At 36.3% G+C, this 19008-nt stretch overlaps 1 protein-coding gene across 3 annotated transcripts in view; it reads left to right on the plus strand.

Annotated features, from left to right (window-relative positions):
* The window catches only part of SUGCT (succinyl-CoA:glutarate-CoA transferase), a 332549-nt gene that overhangs the window by 132381 nt on the left and 181160 nt on the right, over positions 1–19008 (plus strand). For all 3 annotated transcript variants that reach the window (XM_068935970.1, XM_068935971.1, XM_009679424.2), the window contains 2 exons: positions 1611–1708; positions 15451–15553. In XM_068935970.1, the coding sequence (XP_068792071.1) occupies positions 1611–1708; positions 15451–15553 (201 nt within the window). The remainder of the gene's footprint in view (positions 1–1610; positions 1709–15450; positions 15554–19008) is intronic.

Here is a 19008-nt window from a genome sequence, read left to right on the forward strand (position 1 = left end):
GTAAACCTAAAGGAAAAGAAAGGATGCATTTGAACTAAATGTTGATGGAAGATCCTAGATCTGAAGTTTTGTGTTACCTTGCAGATACATAACTTTTCTACAGTTTTCTAATATGATCATTGTCCTAACATAACTTTGTTGATACTTTGATTTCCAGTGCTTACTTTTGTCACTCTAGGTGAGTGTCTGTTTTGCTGATGGTTTTAAGACATCAACAGCTACTCACTTGGCAGTTAACTAAGGCCATATCTGTTCACACCAGCAAACTGAGCAGTCATTAAATGATAGGTTACCTTGGTCTGAACCAATTGCGAGGGGATTAGTAGAATTTTAAATTTGAGGCAAATTCAAGAGAGATTGACACCAATCTGTGTATTTTATGTGTTGCAGTAGATAGGTTTACGGATTCAAAGGATGACTGGGCAAGTTAATAGAAATCTGTTGAGGGTCGCTAAATACATAGAAACAACCTCCAGCTCAGAAAGGCCTTAATCTACAGGTGGGTGGAGTTTGGATGAGTATTAGGGAAGTATCCTATGCACTGGCCCTGTTCTTGTACTCTTCCTAAGCATCAGCACTCAACCACTGGCTGAGATAGGATGATGGGCTATAGGGACTTCAGTGTTAAGCTAGTACTGTTTTTCTTATAAACCATCTTAGAAATGGCCCTGTAAGAAATGTAACATGTTTAGAATGATTATAAGACTTAGCCTAAGCAACATGAGTAAAAATACATGAAGAATACATTACAATCTTTTTCTTTCTAAGATTCTTTTCTGCCTTCCTCAGTAGCTAATGTTATTGGGATTTTTTTAACTAAATTTAGGAAGCACAGTTCATTCTGTTTAATTATGTTCTGTATAAATACATTGTGGCACGAATAGATATATAGTAAATGTTGATTGTCTGCGTGGCTAATCTGTCTCATAAATGCCCCTATAAAACTCCCAGACTCATTCTCCACATTTAATTCCCTTTATGGTCTAGCTCAAATTGTCTTTGCATGATGGTTAAATTTTTAACATGCCAAGTGGGAGTTACACGTAGAAGATATATTTCTCCTCTCTGAGAGGTTATACCACCAATTTTCTTTATTAATTCTTTCTGAAGAAATCATAAAGACAAACTATGACATTTCAGTAGAAAAACACCTTTCCATTTTTTTGTCTTTTTGACAGAAATTGCTCAAATGGAAAATAAATATTCTTAGATATTCTTAGTTTTCTCAGTCTAGTATAAACATCAAGTACAGTCGTATTTCTTATTCTGTGACATATAACTCAGTGCAGTATAATCCCACAGATCTCTCTAACCTCATGATAATAATTTACAGTCTTTGTAATGTTCTGCAATATAATAACAAGAGTCTTTTCCGGCTAAGGGTAAAAGCTATGGAATAAGATTGGGATCTTCAGTTTAATTTCTCTTTTTCTGTAATTGTTATATAACACTGAATAAGTAGCATTATATTTTCTTAATTTCCTAATCTATATTAAAATATTAATGAGAGGTAGGGTTATTTGGAAAGCTTTCTTAAATTGATAATGAGTTTTCCTAGCTTTATAAATGATCTCCTGACAAGCACATTTCGCACCTTTATTTTTACTTAGATCCTGAATTTGCCTGAAGTTGGTAAGGATTCCAGATACAAAACGAATACACTCAGAGTCCAGAACAGAAGAGAACTTATTGAAATATTATCAACCCGGTATGTTCATTAAAAAGGAAAAATGACATTTAGTCTGTTAATGAAAATGGTCAAGTTCTCACCATGTGAAAATTTTACTTTGATCTTTTCAAATACTTTATTTTCACTGACAGTTGCTGTATCCAAGGGAGTTCTGCTTGATGCAGCTCCCTCACTGCTTGTTCTCTTTGCAATACTCTGTGCCCCAGAATCTACCTTTTGAAGTAAAAAGGCGTGTACTTACTATTCTGCATGGGAATCATCTTCCTAAGTACCTTATGTAAAATTATTTAAGAGAAAGCTCAGGAACCTTTTATTTGAGGTATTAAAATGACTTAGTTACTATCTTCCTCATTCTGTTTGAGAAGACATTATTTCTGTGGAATCCTCCTTTGTTAGTATCACATAAGAAAAAAAAAATAGCCAGGACCAGCTACGTCATGTCATGCTCTGGCTAAGACTATGAACCTGTCGATGAATCTGTGTAAAGCTACCCACAAGTAGCTTCAGCACCACTTCACATTTTTGGGGATGAGCAGTGGAGGCATCATGTCTAGAGCTGTCAACGATTCAAGAAAAGTCGTACTATTATTTTGACACTGTAAAGCTGTGGCATGTATGAGTCTTTGTTAACATATGTATAATGATTATCGTTCAGATAGATTATTTGTTTACTTGGGAGCATTAAGTCAGTTGCTTCCTCATTTCATCTGAGAACGCAGTTTCAGTACTACATCCCTTCCCCTCCTGCCAACTCCACACATTTTTTGGAGACTGAGAACTGGAATAACCTTGCATTAAAGAATATATAGAGAGTGATTCTGCCTCTTCCTATTTCTTTGCGCTTTTTGTCTTTGCCTTACCTGTCCATTTTCAGGTATCTTGCTCCTGATGAAATATTGAAATCCAAGGTGACTTTGAATTTCAAATGGTAATGAAAAAACTATGCATTATGAATTTTTTGAGCTCATCTTTTGCTTCCTATTACAAATGTAATGTGATAGCATAGATGAACCCACTCATCCTATAATTGTTAAGCCCTTAAAAGGGAATAATTATGTTTTACCCTGCTTCTGAGCTGTGATGTTTTTGAGACTTAGTCTTAGTTTCCAAGTTGATTCATGTAGAGCTGTTACTTGGAGTTCATTTCATTCATGATGGCCTTTATCTGACTTAATCTGGCACCCATTAGGAGAGTGCTGTTTTGCCATCCACAGATCAATTACAGCTTTTTGCTTGTGGTTAATTTTGAATGCAGATTTCATGGGTGAAATATTTGAATAAGACGCTAAAGTTCAAGGAACAGTTGTTCTTTGAATGGATCACCAGATTTCTAATTTGTTTATATATATATATAACTATTAGTTCATCATCTTACCTCATTGCTATTTCTGTTACTGCTTTATATCTCCTCTGTCAGAGTTTATGTTCTATTCTGTTAGCCTCATTTAAGCTGAGTTTCTGTGCAACATATATACAAGTGCAGATGCGACTATGCACCCGTTTTTGGTATAGATGCTTCCAGTAGTATCCTGTTATATCATATTATTGTGAATTCATCTGACATTCAGTTTTGAAACGCTGACTATAACAAACATCTTTGGCACTCTAGTGGAGGTGGAATATGTTTCCATACACATTACATGGTAATTTTGCTTTTATTCACTAATGCACTGTTGTTTGTAAAGTTTTATGTGGTTCATTTTTGATGTAGTTACTTAGAGAATTAAACAAACAGTTTGTCAGTGCTGAAAAATGTCATCCCTTGAGAAATGAAGGGAAATGATAAAATAGTAATGATAGAATTTCACTGAAAAAGACCCTAATTGAAATACAGATTGCTTGATAGTATTGCAGGTTCCATAATACAGAAAATATAGGCTTAAGGTGCATTAGTTGGTAACAAACACCACCAGGCCTGCCAGTTGCACTCGCTCTATCTACCCTGCTATCCATCTCACAGTGAATTTGTGGAGACATTAGCTGGAGCAGCTTAGAAGAGTTGTGATTGTCATAACAGAGAGATCTACTATCATGATACCATATTTGTTGTTGAGATGAACCCCTCCTTCGTGTGATGAAAGGCAAAAAGGAACATGAAAATCTTGTAAGGATTTAGTTAGGCCCTTCCTCCATGTCTCATTTTGATGCTGCATCAGGCAGGTGACATCTGACTTGAGGTGGAGAAGCTTTTTGTGGTGGTGCTGTTGCAGTGGAAAAAGTGAGCAAACTTATTGTTTGGTGCACCAGGCTGAGCAGTAAAAAGGAGGTAAGAATTTTCATTTATGCATAGGAATCTGGTGATTCCTGAGTGTTCCTTCTCTTTTCTGTATACATAGAAAAATAAATAGGAACTATGGTCATGCAGTGGAATCATTTGAGAGTGTTGCTGCTAATGAAGCCAGTCAAAAAAATTCACAGATACAGTCTATGTCCTAGCATCTCAACAAGTGCTTATGGTGACTATAAGCATATAAGGGGAAACACATATGTTCTGTCTCCTGCCCTCTCCCCTAACTTCTTTTTGCACCATTTTCAGTTTATGCATCCTTCCTTTTCCAGTAAGTTATTGGTATTTTAAAAGCCACTTGTATGATAGAGACTTGGTGCTCTGCTGTTGCATGCAGATATCACTACTGTTGCACAGTAGATATCTGCACACTTTCTTTCCAAGCTGTTGATGTTATTATAATCTCATTGAGTTGAGGTCCCTGCTGTAGTTTTGGCTGGGCTTCCATTGGCCAGTAGAGTCTATCCCTTCCTTTACCACAGGAATATTTGGAACTATTTCTATAGGTATGAGTTACCTTTTCCTTTCCTATTTTTCTTAAATTTCCAAATGGACTAACTACATTTCATAAGCCCTTAGTATGGGCAGGAAGAAGGTTTCATAACCTCCTCCTCTTAAGGAAAAGGATTTCCCGGTTTTTATTTAGAGGGAGATGTTTAGACCTACTCAGAGGGTCAGGAACTCCCAGAAGTCCTGAGCGTTTAATTCACTGCATGTGTAGAGCTAAAATTTTTGAAAATATCTGAACTCTGAATACCAAGGAGACAGGAGATGCCTTTCATTTGCTAAGGTAAATGTTAAGCAATTGAGATTCTTTGGCCAGAGTTTGATTCTAGAAGTGTGCACAAAGGAAGCATTGGTACCATCGGTCAATGTTAAGGAATGCTATTTTTCTTAAAAAGGGCTGTATCTTGGGAATTTTTGACTCAAATGACCTCTAATTTAGATCAATAATTCTACTCACCACCTGCAGTAACTGTGCCAGATTTCAAGGCAGTTAGATAAGCATGGGGATTATACAGCACTTAGAAAAAAATTGACCTTTAAACATGAGAGTTTTCAGAAAGGTGTGAAATGACCTATTCATCACAGTCGGATGTCCTGAGCTGAGTGAGAATACAGGATGGAGATGAATATGGCTTGAAAGATAAATATAGCTTGAAACAACAGTTCTGAGAGGTGCGAATTGCTCCATTCCTTTCAGAAAGAATTTTCTCATCCCTTCTCTCCCCTGACAGATCTAAAGAGTGAAGCACATCTATTCTCAGCTCTTTACCCCGACCTGTGTGTGCTTGCTGTCTGCTTCCAACATCTCAACTCCCTCTACAGAGGCCACATGAAAGAGAGAGAGAGGGGGAGGGATGGAGGGAGGGTAGGCAGGGGACCCATACGTCAGATCTCAATAAAAAGGATTGGTGCGTAGACCTCTCTAGAATGATATGCTGCTTCTGAGAGACCAGCTTCTTACACGGGAATTGCAGGAAACAGTCTTGGTCCTTTTGAGAGGGGGAGTGTTTTTCAGTTCCCATCTTCTATGAGGAAGCAAGTACAATGCTGCAAGGACTACTAGGTCATAGTATATGCACTGGGAAGAAGAATATAGGACTATAGGGGTATTTTGTACTCGCTTGGCTACCAATGCTGTTATCCCTTTCCCATCTCTGGTCCTATTCTGCTATGTCCCCTTTTTCCTGTCCCCATCATCTTCCACTTGCTACAGCTCCCCCAGTCTCTTATATCCTCTTTCTCTTCCTGCTGCCAACATTTGCACATCTGCTATGTTTGCTTTACCAAAAAACAAGGAATTTTAGTGCCTTCTGAATCTTCCCCTTGACTTAGGTGATATTTTCCCCGAATGAAAATGAGCTAGAAGCCTGACCAAAGCAAATTGCCTCAGAATGGCTCCCTTTCTTGGGCAAGTGCCAAGAGTCAAATTTAAAATGACCCAACCTGGGTGGAGGTCAGGTTCAATGGCTACTGCAGAGTCCCCTGAGACTCCTAGCTCGTGTGAGAACTGACAGACTACAGAGCATTTTGGTTTTTATGTTTCCAGTGTAAACCTTTGGCTCGTGAGTTAGATGTACATCCAACCAAGAGAACCAAATTTTAATTGTTGCTCCCTTCCCTTTCCATTTTTACCTTTGCTTCTTCTGGAACAGAGTAGTACCAAGCACAATGTGGGATTTTTTTATAAATATATATATTTATAAACCTATACACACGCACACGCACACACACATGTAGTGTGTGTAATTTGAGAAACATCTGTGCAAAAGCTGGTATAATGTTTTGGGGAAGGGAGCTGAATCTGTTGACCTTCTCCTTCAGATTACTCCGGATTTGATCATTAATCCTACACTGAACCTCAGTAATGTAGACACATTTTTAAGACAGTCCAGGTAAATGTGTACTCCAGAATACTTCGGGAAATTAACCTCTAAATGGAACAGAGCGTGTGAGGTTGTATGTGTGCATGGGGGAAGGGGAATAGTAGACATTTCCTCAGCCTTTAAAGTGAAGCAGCTAGTATAATGCCAAACACATAAATTCATCATGATTAGTGCTCCTGCAGCTGTAGCTAAATGAAACCAAATCGTCTAAAGAGCTGAATTATTGTAGACTTAAAATCAGAAGTGTTAGGGCTGGAAATGATTCAGGGTGGAGCTTCTATTCCTAGCACTTACATTTTAAAGCTCTTATTCTTGACTGCACCACAGCTGTGTGTTGCATATATAAGTGTGAGAGGAAAAGACATGAGCAGGAAGGAAGCACAGAGGAACCTGATCCTCAGTTAATGAGATCTCTGCTAAATTGTTTCCACCTAATAACAGAGGAGGAGGGCACCTAAGAGGAAAGTATATTGTACAATGTTTAATTTGCCTAATGAAAAGCACTGTTAAATTCACATTTGTTGGGGCACTCCCACTCTTTGTAAATATCCTTGCTCCTCTCCACCCTTTTTTTTTTTCTAAGCAGTGGCCCTTGAGATTAAAGTCACTGTTGATAACTTTACAGAAATGGGCATCTGATTGCCTGCCTCTTCAGCAGGACAAGTAAAGTATCACAGATCTGAAAGCTGATTGAGTTCAGCATAGCACAGCTGGTGAGGTTTGCTCTCCCCAGTCCTCTACCCTACCATCAGTGCAGAGATGGTTGAGCTATTCGGGCATCAGCTACCAAACTGCCACAGTTTGTTTTAAAATGCTTTGTTCTAAACTCTCATTAGTTTTGTATTCGCTTCGCTGTGTAGGACTGAGGGAGACCCAGAATCTCTCAAGTATCTGATTTTTGCAGTGGGTAAGGTAATGTTAATCTTCTGTGCTTTCTTTTTCTCATTGCTTAGTAAACCTCTAGGTATTTTCATATGAAAGGGTGAAGTTCAAGATTTTTCCTGTAAAGAAACCTACTGTCTTTTTTCTGCTAGCATGCGTTACTAATTAGAAGGCTGCTGAAATCAAGGGAATTTTTTTTATCGGTTTTTTGAATCAAGACCCCTTGTCAGACCTTCCTTTGCCTGAATAGTTAAAAAGAAAAAGAGCAACAAAATCAATTTAGCTTTCTGTTATTCTGAATTTGCTTTTACAGGCGCATGCTTACCTAGCTGATTTTCACTTAATTTCTGCTCCCTCTGTCATAACTACAGAAGTTATAGTCCTTTGGCTTACCTGAGAAAAGGAGAGGAAGGTTTGGGAAAAAGGGTCCATTTCTGACGTGTACATGGTCTAACTTCTTCTGAATCCATCAAGAACTAGTTCTGGAACATGCTGGATTTTGCTATTCAAGAGTCATAAGAAACATTTATATTTTACAATATGGACATATTTTCATCTCTCCTGTATGATGTTCTTTAAAAATTATATGATTTTAAAACAGCATGCAAAACATCATAAAGCAATATGAATGTCCATTCATGTATAGCACAAATCCTGCACATAAAGGTGAGGATTTATCAATATTTATATTTCAAACTTGTTACATTAATATTAAAAACATGTAGAAATGTAAAACAAGTTTCAGGATTGGTTTGTGGTGCCTACATGTGTCTGGACTGTACTTTATGTGGCTATCATTTACAATCTGCTCTTTCTGTCATCTTTTAAAGTAGTCCACACATCCGTCAGCAAAACATGTCAGTACAGTCAAGGTGACCCCAAAGATTTCCAGGTTCTGCTGTGGTTTGCTGAATGATTAATCAGTAACCAAGAAGAGACTAATTTGACACCAACATGGATACACTTGCAGACTACTGAGCAAATACTACAGCAAACATTTTGAAAAGTCTAATTGTATAGTTACTGTACACTAAGGGATAATGATGCATTATTTGAATTTCCAAAATAATTTTTTTCTATAATTTTATGTTGTATAGTGCCTTCCATACTGTAAGAAACTGTGCAGAGTTTTTTACAGACTTAACTGCCATTAAAGAGCTAATTAATAGTGAAGCGAAACAAATTGCATATTAGGAGGCAAGAGAGAAAATATTAGAGATATTTGAAAGTAAATAGACTGTAGGTAGAAGAAAAAGAAGCAAACAGCATGCCACAAACTTGGGTCATGCTAGAAAACATAAGAATGCTATTGTGAATTTTAGCAAGTACACAGGAGAAGGTTTTCTTGATTGGCCATATGTAAAAAATATCACAAAATCGTAGATGTAGCTGTTCCGTCTCCATTTGGTAGCTGTCCAAACTACTTCTCTAAATTAATTGCTATAAGCTTCATATAGAGCAGAGAGAAAAGAGCAGTACTTTGGTTCAGTAGTTCTTCCAAGCTTATTTTGGATGTAATTGGATGGCTTTATCCTCTAGAGAGACATGAGGGCAGGCACTTCCTCGTATGATGTACGAGGAAGGATTGCATGCTTCCGAGGAAACATGGAAAATGGGATATTTGCAAAGAATATATACAAAGTGAATTCATTATTGCTTTAGAAAACTTTATTGCATTGAAAGACATGATACAAAACAGTATTCAGAAACAAACAAAATGATTTTTTGATACCATGCTTCAGACCTATTATGAAAGCTCATATGCGAATGCCGGTACATGTCTTGATAAGAGTGATTTCTTGTTAGCAGGTATGTCTTACCACAGTGCATCTGTGACATGGGGAGATGATCACCAGTAACTTTAACTCAGTAGCCTGGGGAGCAAAACTGTTGCTAAGTGGAGCGCAGCAAGGACGAACCATATTATTTCCTTAGTGTTCTCTGTGACTTTTGCGTTGTTCCGAACTCCAAGTGCTACTGCTTCATTCTTAGGAATACCCAACTTTCTGGTGTACTGTAGTGCAGACATATCCCCTCTGTTACCCTCTACCTTTTTTCCTGTTCTTGTGGTGAGAAATGCCATATGTTTTGTTTGGATGACTTGACTGGTCAGTTAAAAACAATGCCTTGATTATTAAAAGAAACTAGGTTTACACAAATAATTAGAAAGGTGAGAAATTTACGTTTAAAGGAAGTCACAGGTATGGTTCTTTAATCCATTAACACTATTTCATCCAAATGATGTGAGTCAAGCAGACGCTCTCTTTCTTTTGGGCAATTAATGATCCACTCTCCCTTTAATTTTTGGACCCAACTAAATGCAATTTTAGAAAATATAAATTAAAATTAGAAAACATACTGTACATATATCTCATAGTGCTTTCCACCTTATTATTTTGTTTTTAAAGGAGTGTTACCAATGTAGGCTAAAGTGGAAACAGAATTTTGTTACACTGGAAGCAAATTTTAAAGCCTATTAGAAATGGAAGTGTTTTCACGAAGAGGTCTAGGATGATGTCACTTTCAGACGCCTCCGACCAAGCACTTGCTTGTTAGAGGGCTGATATATCTTACTTGCTCAGGGAAAGCGTACGTTCCTTGCTTCTTCCCCTAGACATCCAAAAGTTGTATGTTCTTGCTGCATACTGCAGCAGCTGAACTGAAGATCAGGTTGTTTCAATTTTTTGAAATTTGCAGCAGAAATGTTCTTGTGAATTTGCCTAGTGATTATTATAAATTGTTAGGAAGCAGAAGGGGATTTAGGCCTTGTTTTTTAAGAAACAAAGCTACACTTGTGGTTTGTATAAGGAAACGGTCTAAACGCTTTTTGTTTGATGTTTAAATTTGGGACTTCTGCTAATCATGGCTACTTCTTATAGTGTTCTGTAATGTTTTTGCATTAATTTACTGAGAGAATAGTTTAAATATAGAGGTTTTTTAGTAATAGTGCTTGTTAAATTTAAGAATTTAGCAAAAAATATTTAGTTTGATTTCTTCTTTAGATTGATGTTTCTGAAATAACATTTCAATTTGTTCTGCTCGTTAGCCCGTGATACACTTTCTGTTCTTACAACATTTTAAAACAGGAAATATCTTTAATTTTAAAGGTTGCAGAATGCGATGCATCATTTTGATATCACAGCTTTAGTACCATCATAAGTGCTGTGTAACTCAGTGCAGAGACTGCTGAGAATTCTGCCTAAAATATGAAATAAGACTTCATAGAGACTACTAACTTTTCTAGTTAAGACCTACAGGCTTTGCAAAGGAGATCCTAGCATTGGATTTGTTCTCCATCTGAGTACATATCCTCCTTTTTTTTCCTCAAGTCTTTTTACAAAGAGCCTGCATTCAAGCCTCATACCACAGACTAATATGGTAAAAAGTGAATTCTTTTGAAGTTTGAAAATAACTGGTAATAATTGTAGACAACTAAGTTACAGATTTGAAATGGTTCTACAAATAAATCATAGATAATTTAAATGGCATTTATGTGATTATATCTATAACAGATGGAGTATTTTAGAGGGAAAAGGGATTCCTTTGGACATATGTGATAAGCTGTAGCTCTACAGGGTGAATCATGTGGTTGAGTCCTCCTGCAGTCGCTCAGTATCAGGGGGCTCTGTGACCAGATGAAGATTCACTTGCAAATGTTGTGCTTCAGAATTCAGATGCTGTACAGTCTTATATGTGATTATGTCACTAGCTTTTTAAGTTAGGAAGACAGACCATTGTTTAGACTTAAAAATGTTTTTGATAAAAATAATTACTTTCTTCCTACTGAAAGACAGCAGATGGCATTGTAATTTTTTTTTAATTAAGAAAAGGAAGAACCAAGTAGGAAAATGCAAGAAGCAATATTAAAGCATAGAAGAAAGTTTTAAAACAAATGGTAAGGGAAAAAAAATTGGCTAGGCTCTGAAAATTCTCACTGGTAGAGCTTTCCATTTTCAGGAGAGAATTTCAGTGCCTTTTACTTCTGTTGGAAAGCCCCAATCTTCAGTTGTCTTTACGTGGTGTTCTGGAGTGCTGAGATCGTATCAATTGATTTAGCAACCTAAACCTCAGCCCTTTGCTAGGAGGAAAGCTTATGGTATTTATTAGTATAAATGCTGTTATAAAAAATCATATTCAGATGAAGGGAAGGACACAGAGAGGTTAGCAAAAAAAAAAAAAATTGCAAAGCTTTTACAGCTGACATCAGAGAGATAAAAACTTGAGCATTTAAAAATCCATGCTGTTATCTTTACTTAGTTTTCAAAACAGCATTTCTCCATTCATGCTGTGCAATGGATATTTCAGTATATAAAACACAACTGAATGAACCAAATACTTGCATTCTGCTGCTCTCAAAATCTGCATAATAGACCTTTATTGGTAGTGGTGGCGTTCTGTTTTGTTTTTAAACAGTTTGCTTAACAATATGCTCTCCACAGCCTCTTTTCACCACAAATAAAGGAAGCTATTCTACATCAAATTTAGGTCAAGAGTTTCAATTTCAAGAGAAAATGATGCGTGTCTCCTTTGGGAGTGGTGGAATGTGAGATTTTACATTTTTGACTGATTGAGTTTAAAGCTTTTCAGAATTCTCTCCAACCACCATTAAGTAAATTAATAAATAAGACTAGGACAATCATTATCAGGTTGAATCTTCCCTACAAAATAAGCATTTTTTTAAATGGAGCTTCACTTATTTTCCACAAAACTGTAGTAAGTTTTTGCCTGTTGCAGAGGAAGTAAAAACCTAAGCAAAAGCTAAAATTTCAGAAGTTCCTACACCACACCTCACAGGTGTTTTGCAAAACTTGTATTTACCTCACTTTATACTTAATCATTCTTAATAACATCACTGATGAAGAATATATTTGTCTTGAAAATTAATCAAATTTACCATGACACAATGAACCTGCATACTGATTATGCAGATGTAAAAAATTAACACTCCAATTGAAAAGACTCCAGTTTGGGAGTATCCTTCAAATGCAAAAGTAGCTGCTGCTTTTTTTTTTTTTTTTTTTTTTAAACTGAGGAGGACATTTAAAATCTCTTTGTTTAAAAAGAGCTGCTAGGAATATAACATAGCAGGGTACAAACCTGATTTTATTCATTACTGATTGATCAGGGGAATAGTCATGGGTGACAGAGATTTTATTGAGAATTAAAATCATTCTTAGTTTTGATCTTCAACACAATGGTTATTTTAAAGTACTCTTACAGATGTGCTGTCTTTTCTTAATAAAAAGGAGATAGTAGCAGAGGTTGAGGTGTCAGTAAAGTAGTAGTGGAAAAAAGCTAGTAATTCATAAAGAGGGGAGTTACCAGGCTATGAATTAAGAAGCATCTCAGAAGGGAAGTGGCTCAGTTGCTAGCAGAAAGTCAACACAGTCTCTTATATTAACAGCTGCACTGGAAAGCTGAAGTAACAAATATTATCTCTGTATTTAAAAGGTATGTGGATACAGAGATCTACAGACCAATAAGCTTTACAGTTATACTCAGTAACTGGTTGGATTCACAAACGCTGAATAATAAAATATTGAAGAATATAATTTTGTAGGCTCTAATGAGCATAATTTATGGACAGGAACTTGTCCTTCAGTGTCTATTACATTTCTTTGACATTACCAGGTAAACCAGTAGGTATTTCAGACTGGCTAATGCAAACTTAGACTTTCAGAAGGTTTTTGACAAGATTGCCAGTAAAAAGCCGCTAACGATGCTTAGTAGTTGGAAGATGATGGTCAAATATGGTCAGGATCTAAATCTAGGAAACAGAAAATAAAAAGTGAGAATATATCATCATTTTTTATTTTGCCTGCAGGCTAACAGTAGATGACAAGAGGTTTCGTAGTCGGTATTGTGTTAACTAGTAATGGTCTGGAAAGGAGAAAGAGCAGTATTTGTAGCAGATATGGGTTAATTAGATAACTTAAGACCAGGAAGAACTGTGAGAAATTAGCATAGGTGTGGAACAGGATGGTAATTGAGAGCAATGTTGATAAATGCACTTTGAGAAGGAAAATAAATTGCTCATGCATTTTGCAAAGTTCTAAATAAACTGCATCAGCTTCTGGAAAGGGATCTCGGCATTCCCCAGGAAGCTCACTGAAGATAGGTGGAAACAGCAAAAAGCAAAAAAAAAAAACCCCAAAACAAAAAAAACCCAGCAACAAAAAGCGGACGATTTATATCTGAGAGCATAGGAAATGGTAATGACAGTAATATGGAAATAATATAATGCTATTAATTGCTCTCTATAGTTCCACTTAATAAAGAACTTGAAAAAGTTTTCTGAGAGATTAGCCTGTAATCAGGAAAAAAGAAGATGTATTTATTTCTCTCTATGGTTACCTTTTTTCTCTTCAGCTTTCTTTAACATACCTGGTTCTGAGTGTTGTCAGAAATAGGGTGCTAAATCAGATGGACCCTAGATGTGTCCAAGAATGGCATCGTCTTTGTTGCTAACTACATCTATACCATGAAATAACTTCAATATTCAGTGATATGTATAATTGCAAATTGTGAAAGTCTTACGTGTTTCCTTCAGAAGTGATACTTTGCAATCTTCATAACACATTTTGCACATTTTTAGCCTTTTCCTCTGTTTTTTTTGTAATATTACTTGTTGCATATCCACTAGTATTATGTATCTTCACACCTATTAGGTGATAAATTTGACTCCTATTAGTAAAATCTATATTTCTGGGGAAGAGAAATATGAAACTTGTGCATTTTCCTGTTTATTTGGAGTGTAAAATGCCTTGAGTATCAGTATTTAATTTCATGAAAGCTGTCGGGAAGCGCCATCTGCACAGGAAGAAAGACATTACCAGAGAGGCTTGGATCCATACCTATGCAGTATATTTAATATCATGGAAACTTATCACTATCACTGGTTTCCTTTTTCTTTTTTTTTTTTTCCAGTCTAAAAGTACCATAAAATACTTTGCAGCCAATTGCTGCATATGTGTGAGAAAAGGCTTGCAAAGTTGGCCTTTGTACGAACTGATACTGGTTGCTTTTGGTGTTTAGGGACGGGCTCCAGTGTCTATTAACTTTGACCCACTTCTGCCAGACACTTAGAAGGTTTTGGCATAAGGATGTGCTATAGAAGTAAAGCTGAATGTTATTGACGTTGTTCCTGATAACACTTAGGTAACTAGGAACTGATGGGCTACAGAACGCTACTAGATGGAGTGCCTCTTATGAAGGTGTCTATTAACTTTGTTTCCGTTAATCGCTCCTGATTTTTATTCAGTAGTGTATATATGATGAAGTAGATCTTTCCTTTATAATAGTGGCAGACCTCTGTGTTATTTATCTTCATGAAATTTTAGGTAAGAATGCCAAAGGAGTTCACCTTTGCTTCAGAATGCCAGAAGGCCGCAGAAAATGCTACCTTTCAGTAGTTGATAATGCTTTAGGAGTGTGTTTTTGTCATGTATGTAACTCTACTGTAAAGCAGATATGGAAAAAAACCATCTGTGAAGAGAGGGGAAATAGAGTAGAGCAGAGCTACCAATTCTGGAATGGAATGCTTACAGAGAAATAAGCTAAGCTTTTTGAATGCAGTAAAAGAACATGGAGCTTTGGATTTAACAGCATAGGCACAATGTGTATGTGCTCAACCGGATGTCCTTAGGATGGATTACAATCATACAACAAATAAATATGTAGTCAGTGTTATTATCTGACCAAAAATGTGGCTGTTAATCCTGACATATGTTTTGGATGTAATGGAGGAAAACACTGCAGTGCTTTAAATCAGCTTTTAGTGAACAGTGTTGTATGTTAGACTCATACCCATATTATATGTATCCTTTTGTTGTTAAATAAGTACATAAAAAGAAAACAAATGTGAAGCATGTTAGTATAATTAAGGACTGCAGGAAACCCATTGATCCCCATTTGAAACTGCTGATAATTTAGCTTTACATCATTAGGCTGTATTGAAGCTGGATTGCTTCAGACAGTCGGATAGAAATATAAGTCAGCTCAACTATGTTCTCTCCTCTATGGCTTTGGTTTTCGCATGTCCAAAGAACACGTGTACTACATTTTTGTTATGTTATTGACTGCCTGGGAAGAAATCAGTGGAGAGAGTATGAAAGCAGTGAGAGAGGGAGGAGACATACTGTTCATTCTTCGGAATCTGAAGCACAGAGTTTAAACCACATACTTTTTATTTTTTTTCTTAGGTTTTCTGAAAAAACGACAATCAAATGGTTGCAGCTCTTTGAAGGTAGTGGGGTTCCATATGGTCCAATCAACAATATGCAGCAAGTATTCTCAGATCCTCAGGTTTGTTCTCACCAAGTCTTTTCTATACGTTATTACATGTTTCATGAATACTGAATAATGGCTGCTTTTCCCTCCACACAGACCTGGTTTCAGTGACTTTAAAATAGGATAGAAGAGGTATATGGCAGGTTGAATTTAAGGCCAATAGTATAGTATAATAAGAAGTGATACTACAGATCCTCAAATGAATTATGTGTTTGGAAACACGTGCCTTGCCACAATGTATTAAACTATAGATATCCAATGTCCTGTATGAAATCTGTCCTTCAGCAGTGGCTAGGAAAACAAGGAAAGAAAGTATCACATACTGCTAATCAAATTCTGTCAGATAAATATTCAAAAAAGTATCCTTCTTGTTCTCCACAAAGAATCAATTTTTTCTGTAGAATATGGATAACTAGAATCTATATTGTTTGGAGAGGAAAAAAAAAAAGCCAAGCTTTGAACGGAAATATGAAAATGAAGCAAAAAAAAGTCTGATGAAGAAAGATTTTCACCTTTTCTTGGCCTAGTGGTTTCCCAGAGTGAGAGTGATTCAGCTTTTATAAATATTTCACTGAATTGCATCTATATTTAAACAGTATTTTTACTTTCTAGCACCTGTAGAGTTGTAACATCTGCATGTTCAGTGATCCCTCCTCTTTTCCTCACCATCTGGCTTATGCTGAGTTGATGGTCCTAACACAAATTCAATTATAATGTCTTAAATAGTATAGCAGTATTTTAGAATTATTCTACTGTGTGGTGAATCTTCTTCAAAATAATTCCTAATAATGGAAGTAACCTTTTCAACAAAGACAGTACATTTTTTCAGTGCAAACCTGTATCTGAGATTCTACTTGTAAATATGTCCACTGAAGAAATATTCCTAGTTCATTTCAGTAACTAGAAAAATGAGATTGGCTGTTGAAAAAAATGCCAGTCTTGTATGTGCCCATATCTACTATCTAGAAGCGTTTATCAGGAGTGTGAATATGGTAATAGCTTTTTGGAAAGAACAGCAAATAAATCTCTATGATAGAGGGATATGTTTATTATACTTTAAGGGACATTTATACAGCTACCGCAGTGACAGAGTGAAAGTTCTCTCCTTTCAGATTAATTACTACCTTGAAATGAGGTAGTACCATGCTGTAGAGGGTGCTTGGGCCAACTTTCTCACTTCATAACTTTTATAAGGATTAAGCTTCGGTTTTAAAGAACATACACCAAGAGTCTTGACTTTACTTAGCTCCTGATTGGCTGATTGTACTTGGGGCAATATTGAAAAAATATCCTGTGCTTTTCTTTTGATGCTCCATCATATTTTAAAAAATCAGTTCCACTGTGAAAGAGAGTACCTTTTAAAAGGTAATATGTTGCGAATGACAGTTATATGCCAAGCTGAAAAGTGTTAGCTTTTTCACCTTGTTCTTGTTAGAGTTCATCCTGAATTTTAAATAATGGGACAGACTTAGCCTATCTATGAAATGTGCCACAGTGCTTTGGATTCAGATACCACCATGTAGCAGGTTTTTCAAAATATTTTCTTATAAAGGAGCATAATGATCTTTTATTCTTCTCGTGAAAATACTTGTCTTTTCTGCACCCTCCTCTGAAATAAGTGGCAATCAGTCACTACATTGTTACTACTATGGGAATTAAATGTCAGCATTTGTGGTGATATTGAGTATTATGAATTAGTTTCCTTTTTGTTGCTCCCTGCTTTCTTAAGCATTTTCTCACAGTTATCCTTCTACTGAAGGGGGGAAAAAATGGAGACTTTTTTTTTTTTCCTCTCCTTTCTTGAAAAATGGGAACGTGTTAGCCTTTTAAGGGATAGCTCTTAAGATATTTGCATCACCAATGTATATTTAGGAGAAATGTCACTTAACTTGTATTAAATAACCTTAGTTACTAATACTGTATAACAACAAGCCCAAAGAGTGTGATTTAAAATGAGAGAGTTTATTATAACCCAATAATCTGCTTTCCAAAGTCATTTGCCTTCAGTCATTGCAAAGCCTCCAGAACAATACCAAACCTGGTGTACTTCAGTATAGACAAACTTATAATCTACCTCTAATAGCATGTTTAGATTTTGTAACCTAAAATATTAGATATTTTCCATTTTGGGTGTTATGAGTAGTAGTAACCCCCAAAATATATATTCAGGAGAACTGAATCTTAAGACAATTCCATTGGCTTTCATGGCCATTGTCTTCCTAATGATTTACAGGTTCTGGTAGCTATAATGCAGCCATCATTCATTTTTTAGATATATATATATATGTGCAGGCTCACGCCACTGGTGACCAAGATGCACTGCATGTATGTCAACAAGCATCAAAACATGCCAGCACAGCTGTTAGTAATGCCGCAAAAGGTTTTCTGGTGCAGTGGGCTTTTACCGGCCAAAGACCAAAATCCTGGGAGGGGATTGGAATAATGCAGGGGAGGAATGGAAGCAAGTCTGAGGAGACAGAAAAGACAAGCTAAAAGAGAGGACTGAAATTGTCTACTGGAGTTTAATCAGCTGCAGGTGGGTTGTATTTTTCAAATTTTATTTTATTTTAACTAAATGGACATTGGAACTCTGAAGGCCAAGAGTGGTTTGTATAGCTTCTTTTATACACTGAGATAAAACAACACATTTTTTGATCCCAGGACACTTTGTTAATATCATTAACAGCCTCAATCATACTCCAAGGGAGCTGCCAAAAAACATGAAATTTTTTACTAAGTTGGAGTGCCGGGTGATACTGTTTTTTCCATGAATGGAGTGAAATGTCCACTTTTCCCAACTGATTATAATCTTTTATTCATTCGTGAAGTTAAAATGAATACCACAGCCATTTGTACTGCTAAGTCAATCAGTCTGTGCGTACAAGTATATGCCTGTGTGCTTGTGCATGTATGGTTAAAGGGGCCGAGAGAAACAGGGGCAGATACAGTAGTCAAGGGGGCAATTTTCTTAAAAGCAAGAGGGAGGAAAGAATGTTTGTGAAAGCTCTTACAAACTCTTAATAGTACAGTATAGACTGTTTTCATGAAGCTTTTTACAGTCAAACTTTTTCAAGCTCTTTTTAAAAAATATGTTCTTTTAACCAGGCCAAGATTGTACAAAACATTAAAGGAATTCTTAAAAAGTTTTAAAAACTTACTAGTGACCTCAGTATGGTCCTATTTAACATACCCTAGGGAACATGTGTATGAAATACAATGTGGTTTGAGGTTTTCCAAACAAAACAAACTTAAAAGAGAATACCATTTTAAATAGAAACTATTCAAATTCTCCCAAAAGATAAAGCAAAACAAAAACAGGTACGTGCTGTACTGCAGCTAGCTATGAAAGAACAAAGATCTTTGCTGGTTAAGCCAGGGGAACATAATGGTGGTGGTGGTGGTGGTGGTGGTGGTGGTGGTGAACGTTGTCTTCCCTTCTTTCCCAATGTAACTTCTTTCACAGTCCTTAT

Source organism: Struthio camelus, chromosome 2 (assembly GCF_040807025.1).
Source record: "Struthio camelus isolate bStrCam1 chromosome 2, bStrCam1.hap1, whole genome shotgun sequence".
Lineage (NCBI taxonomy): Eukaryota > Metazoa > Chordata > Aves > Struthioniformes > Struthionidae > Struthio > Struthio camelus.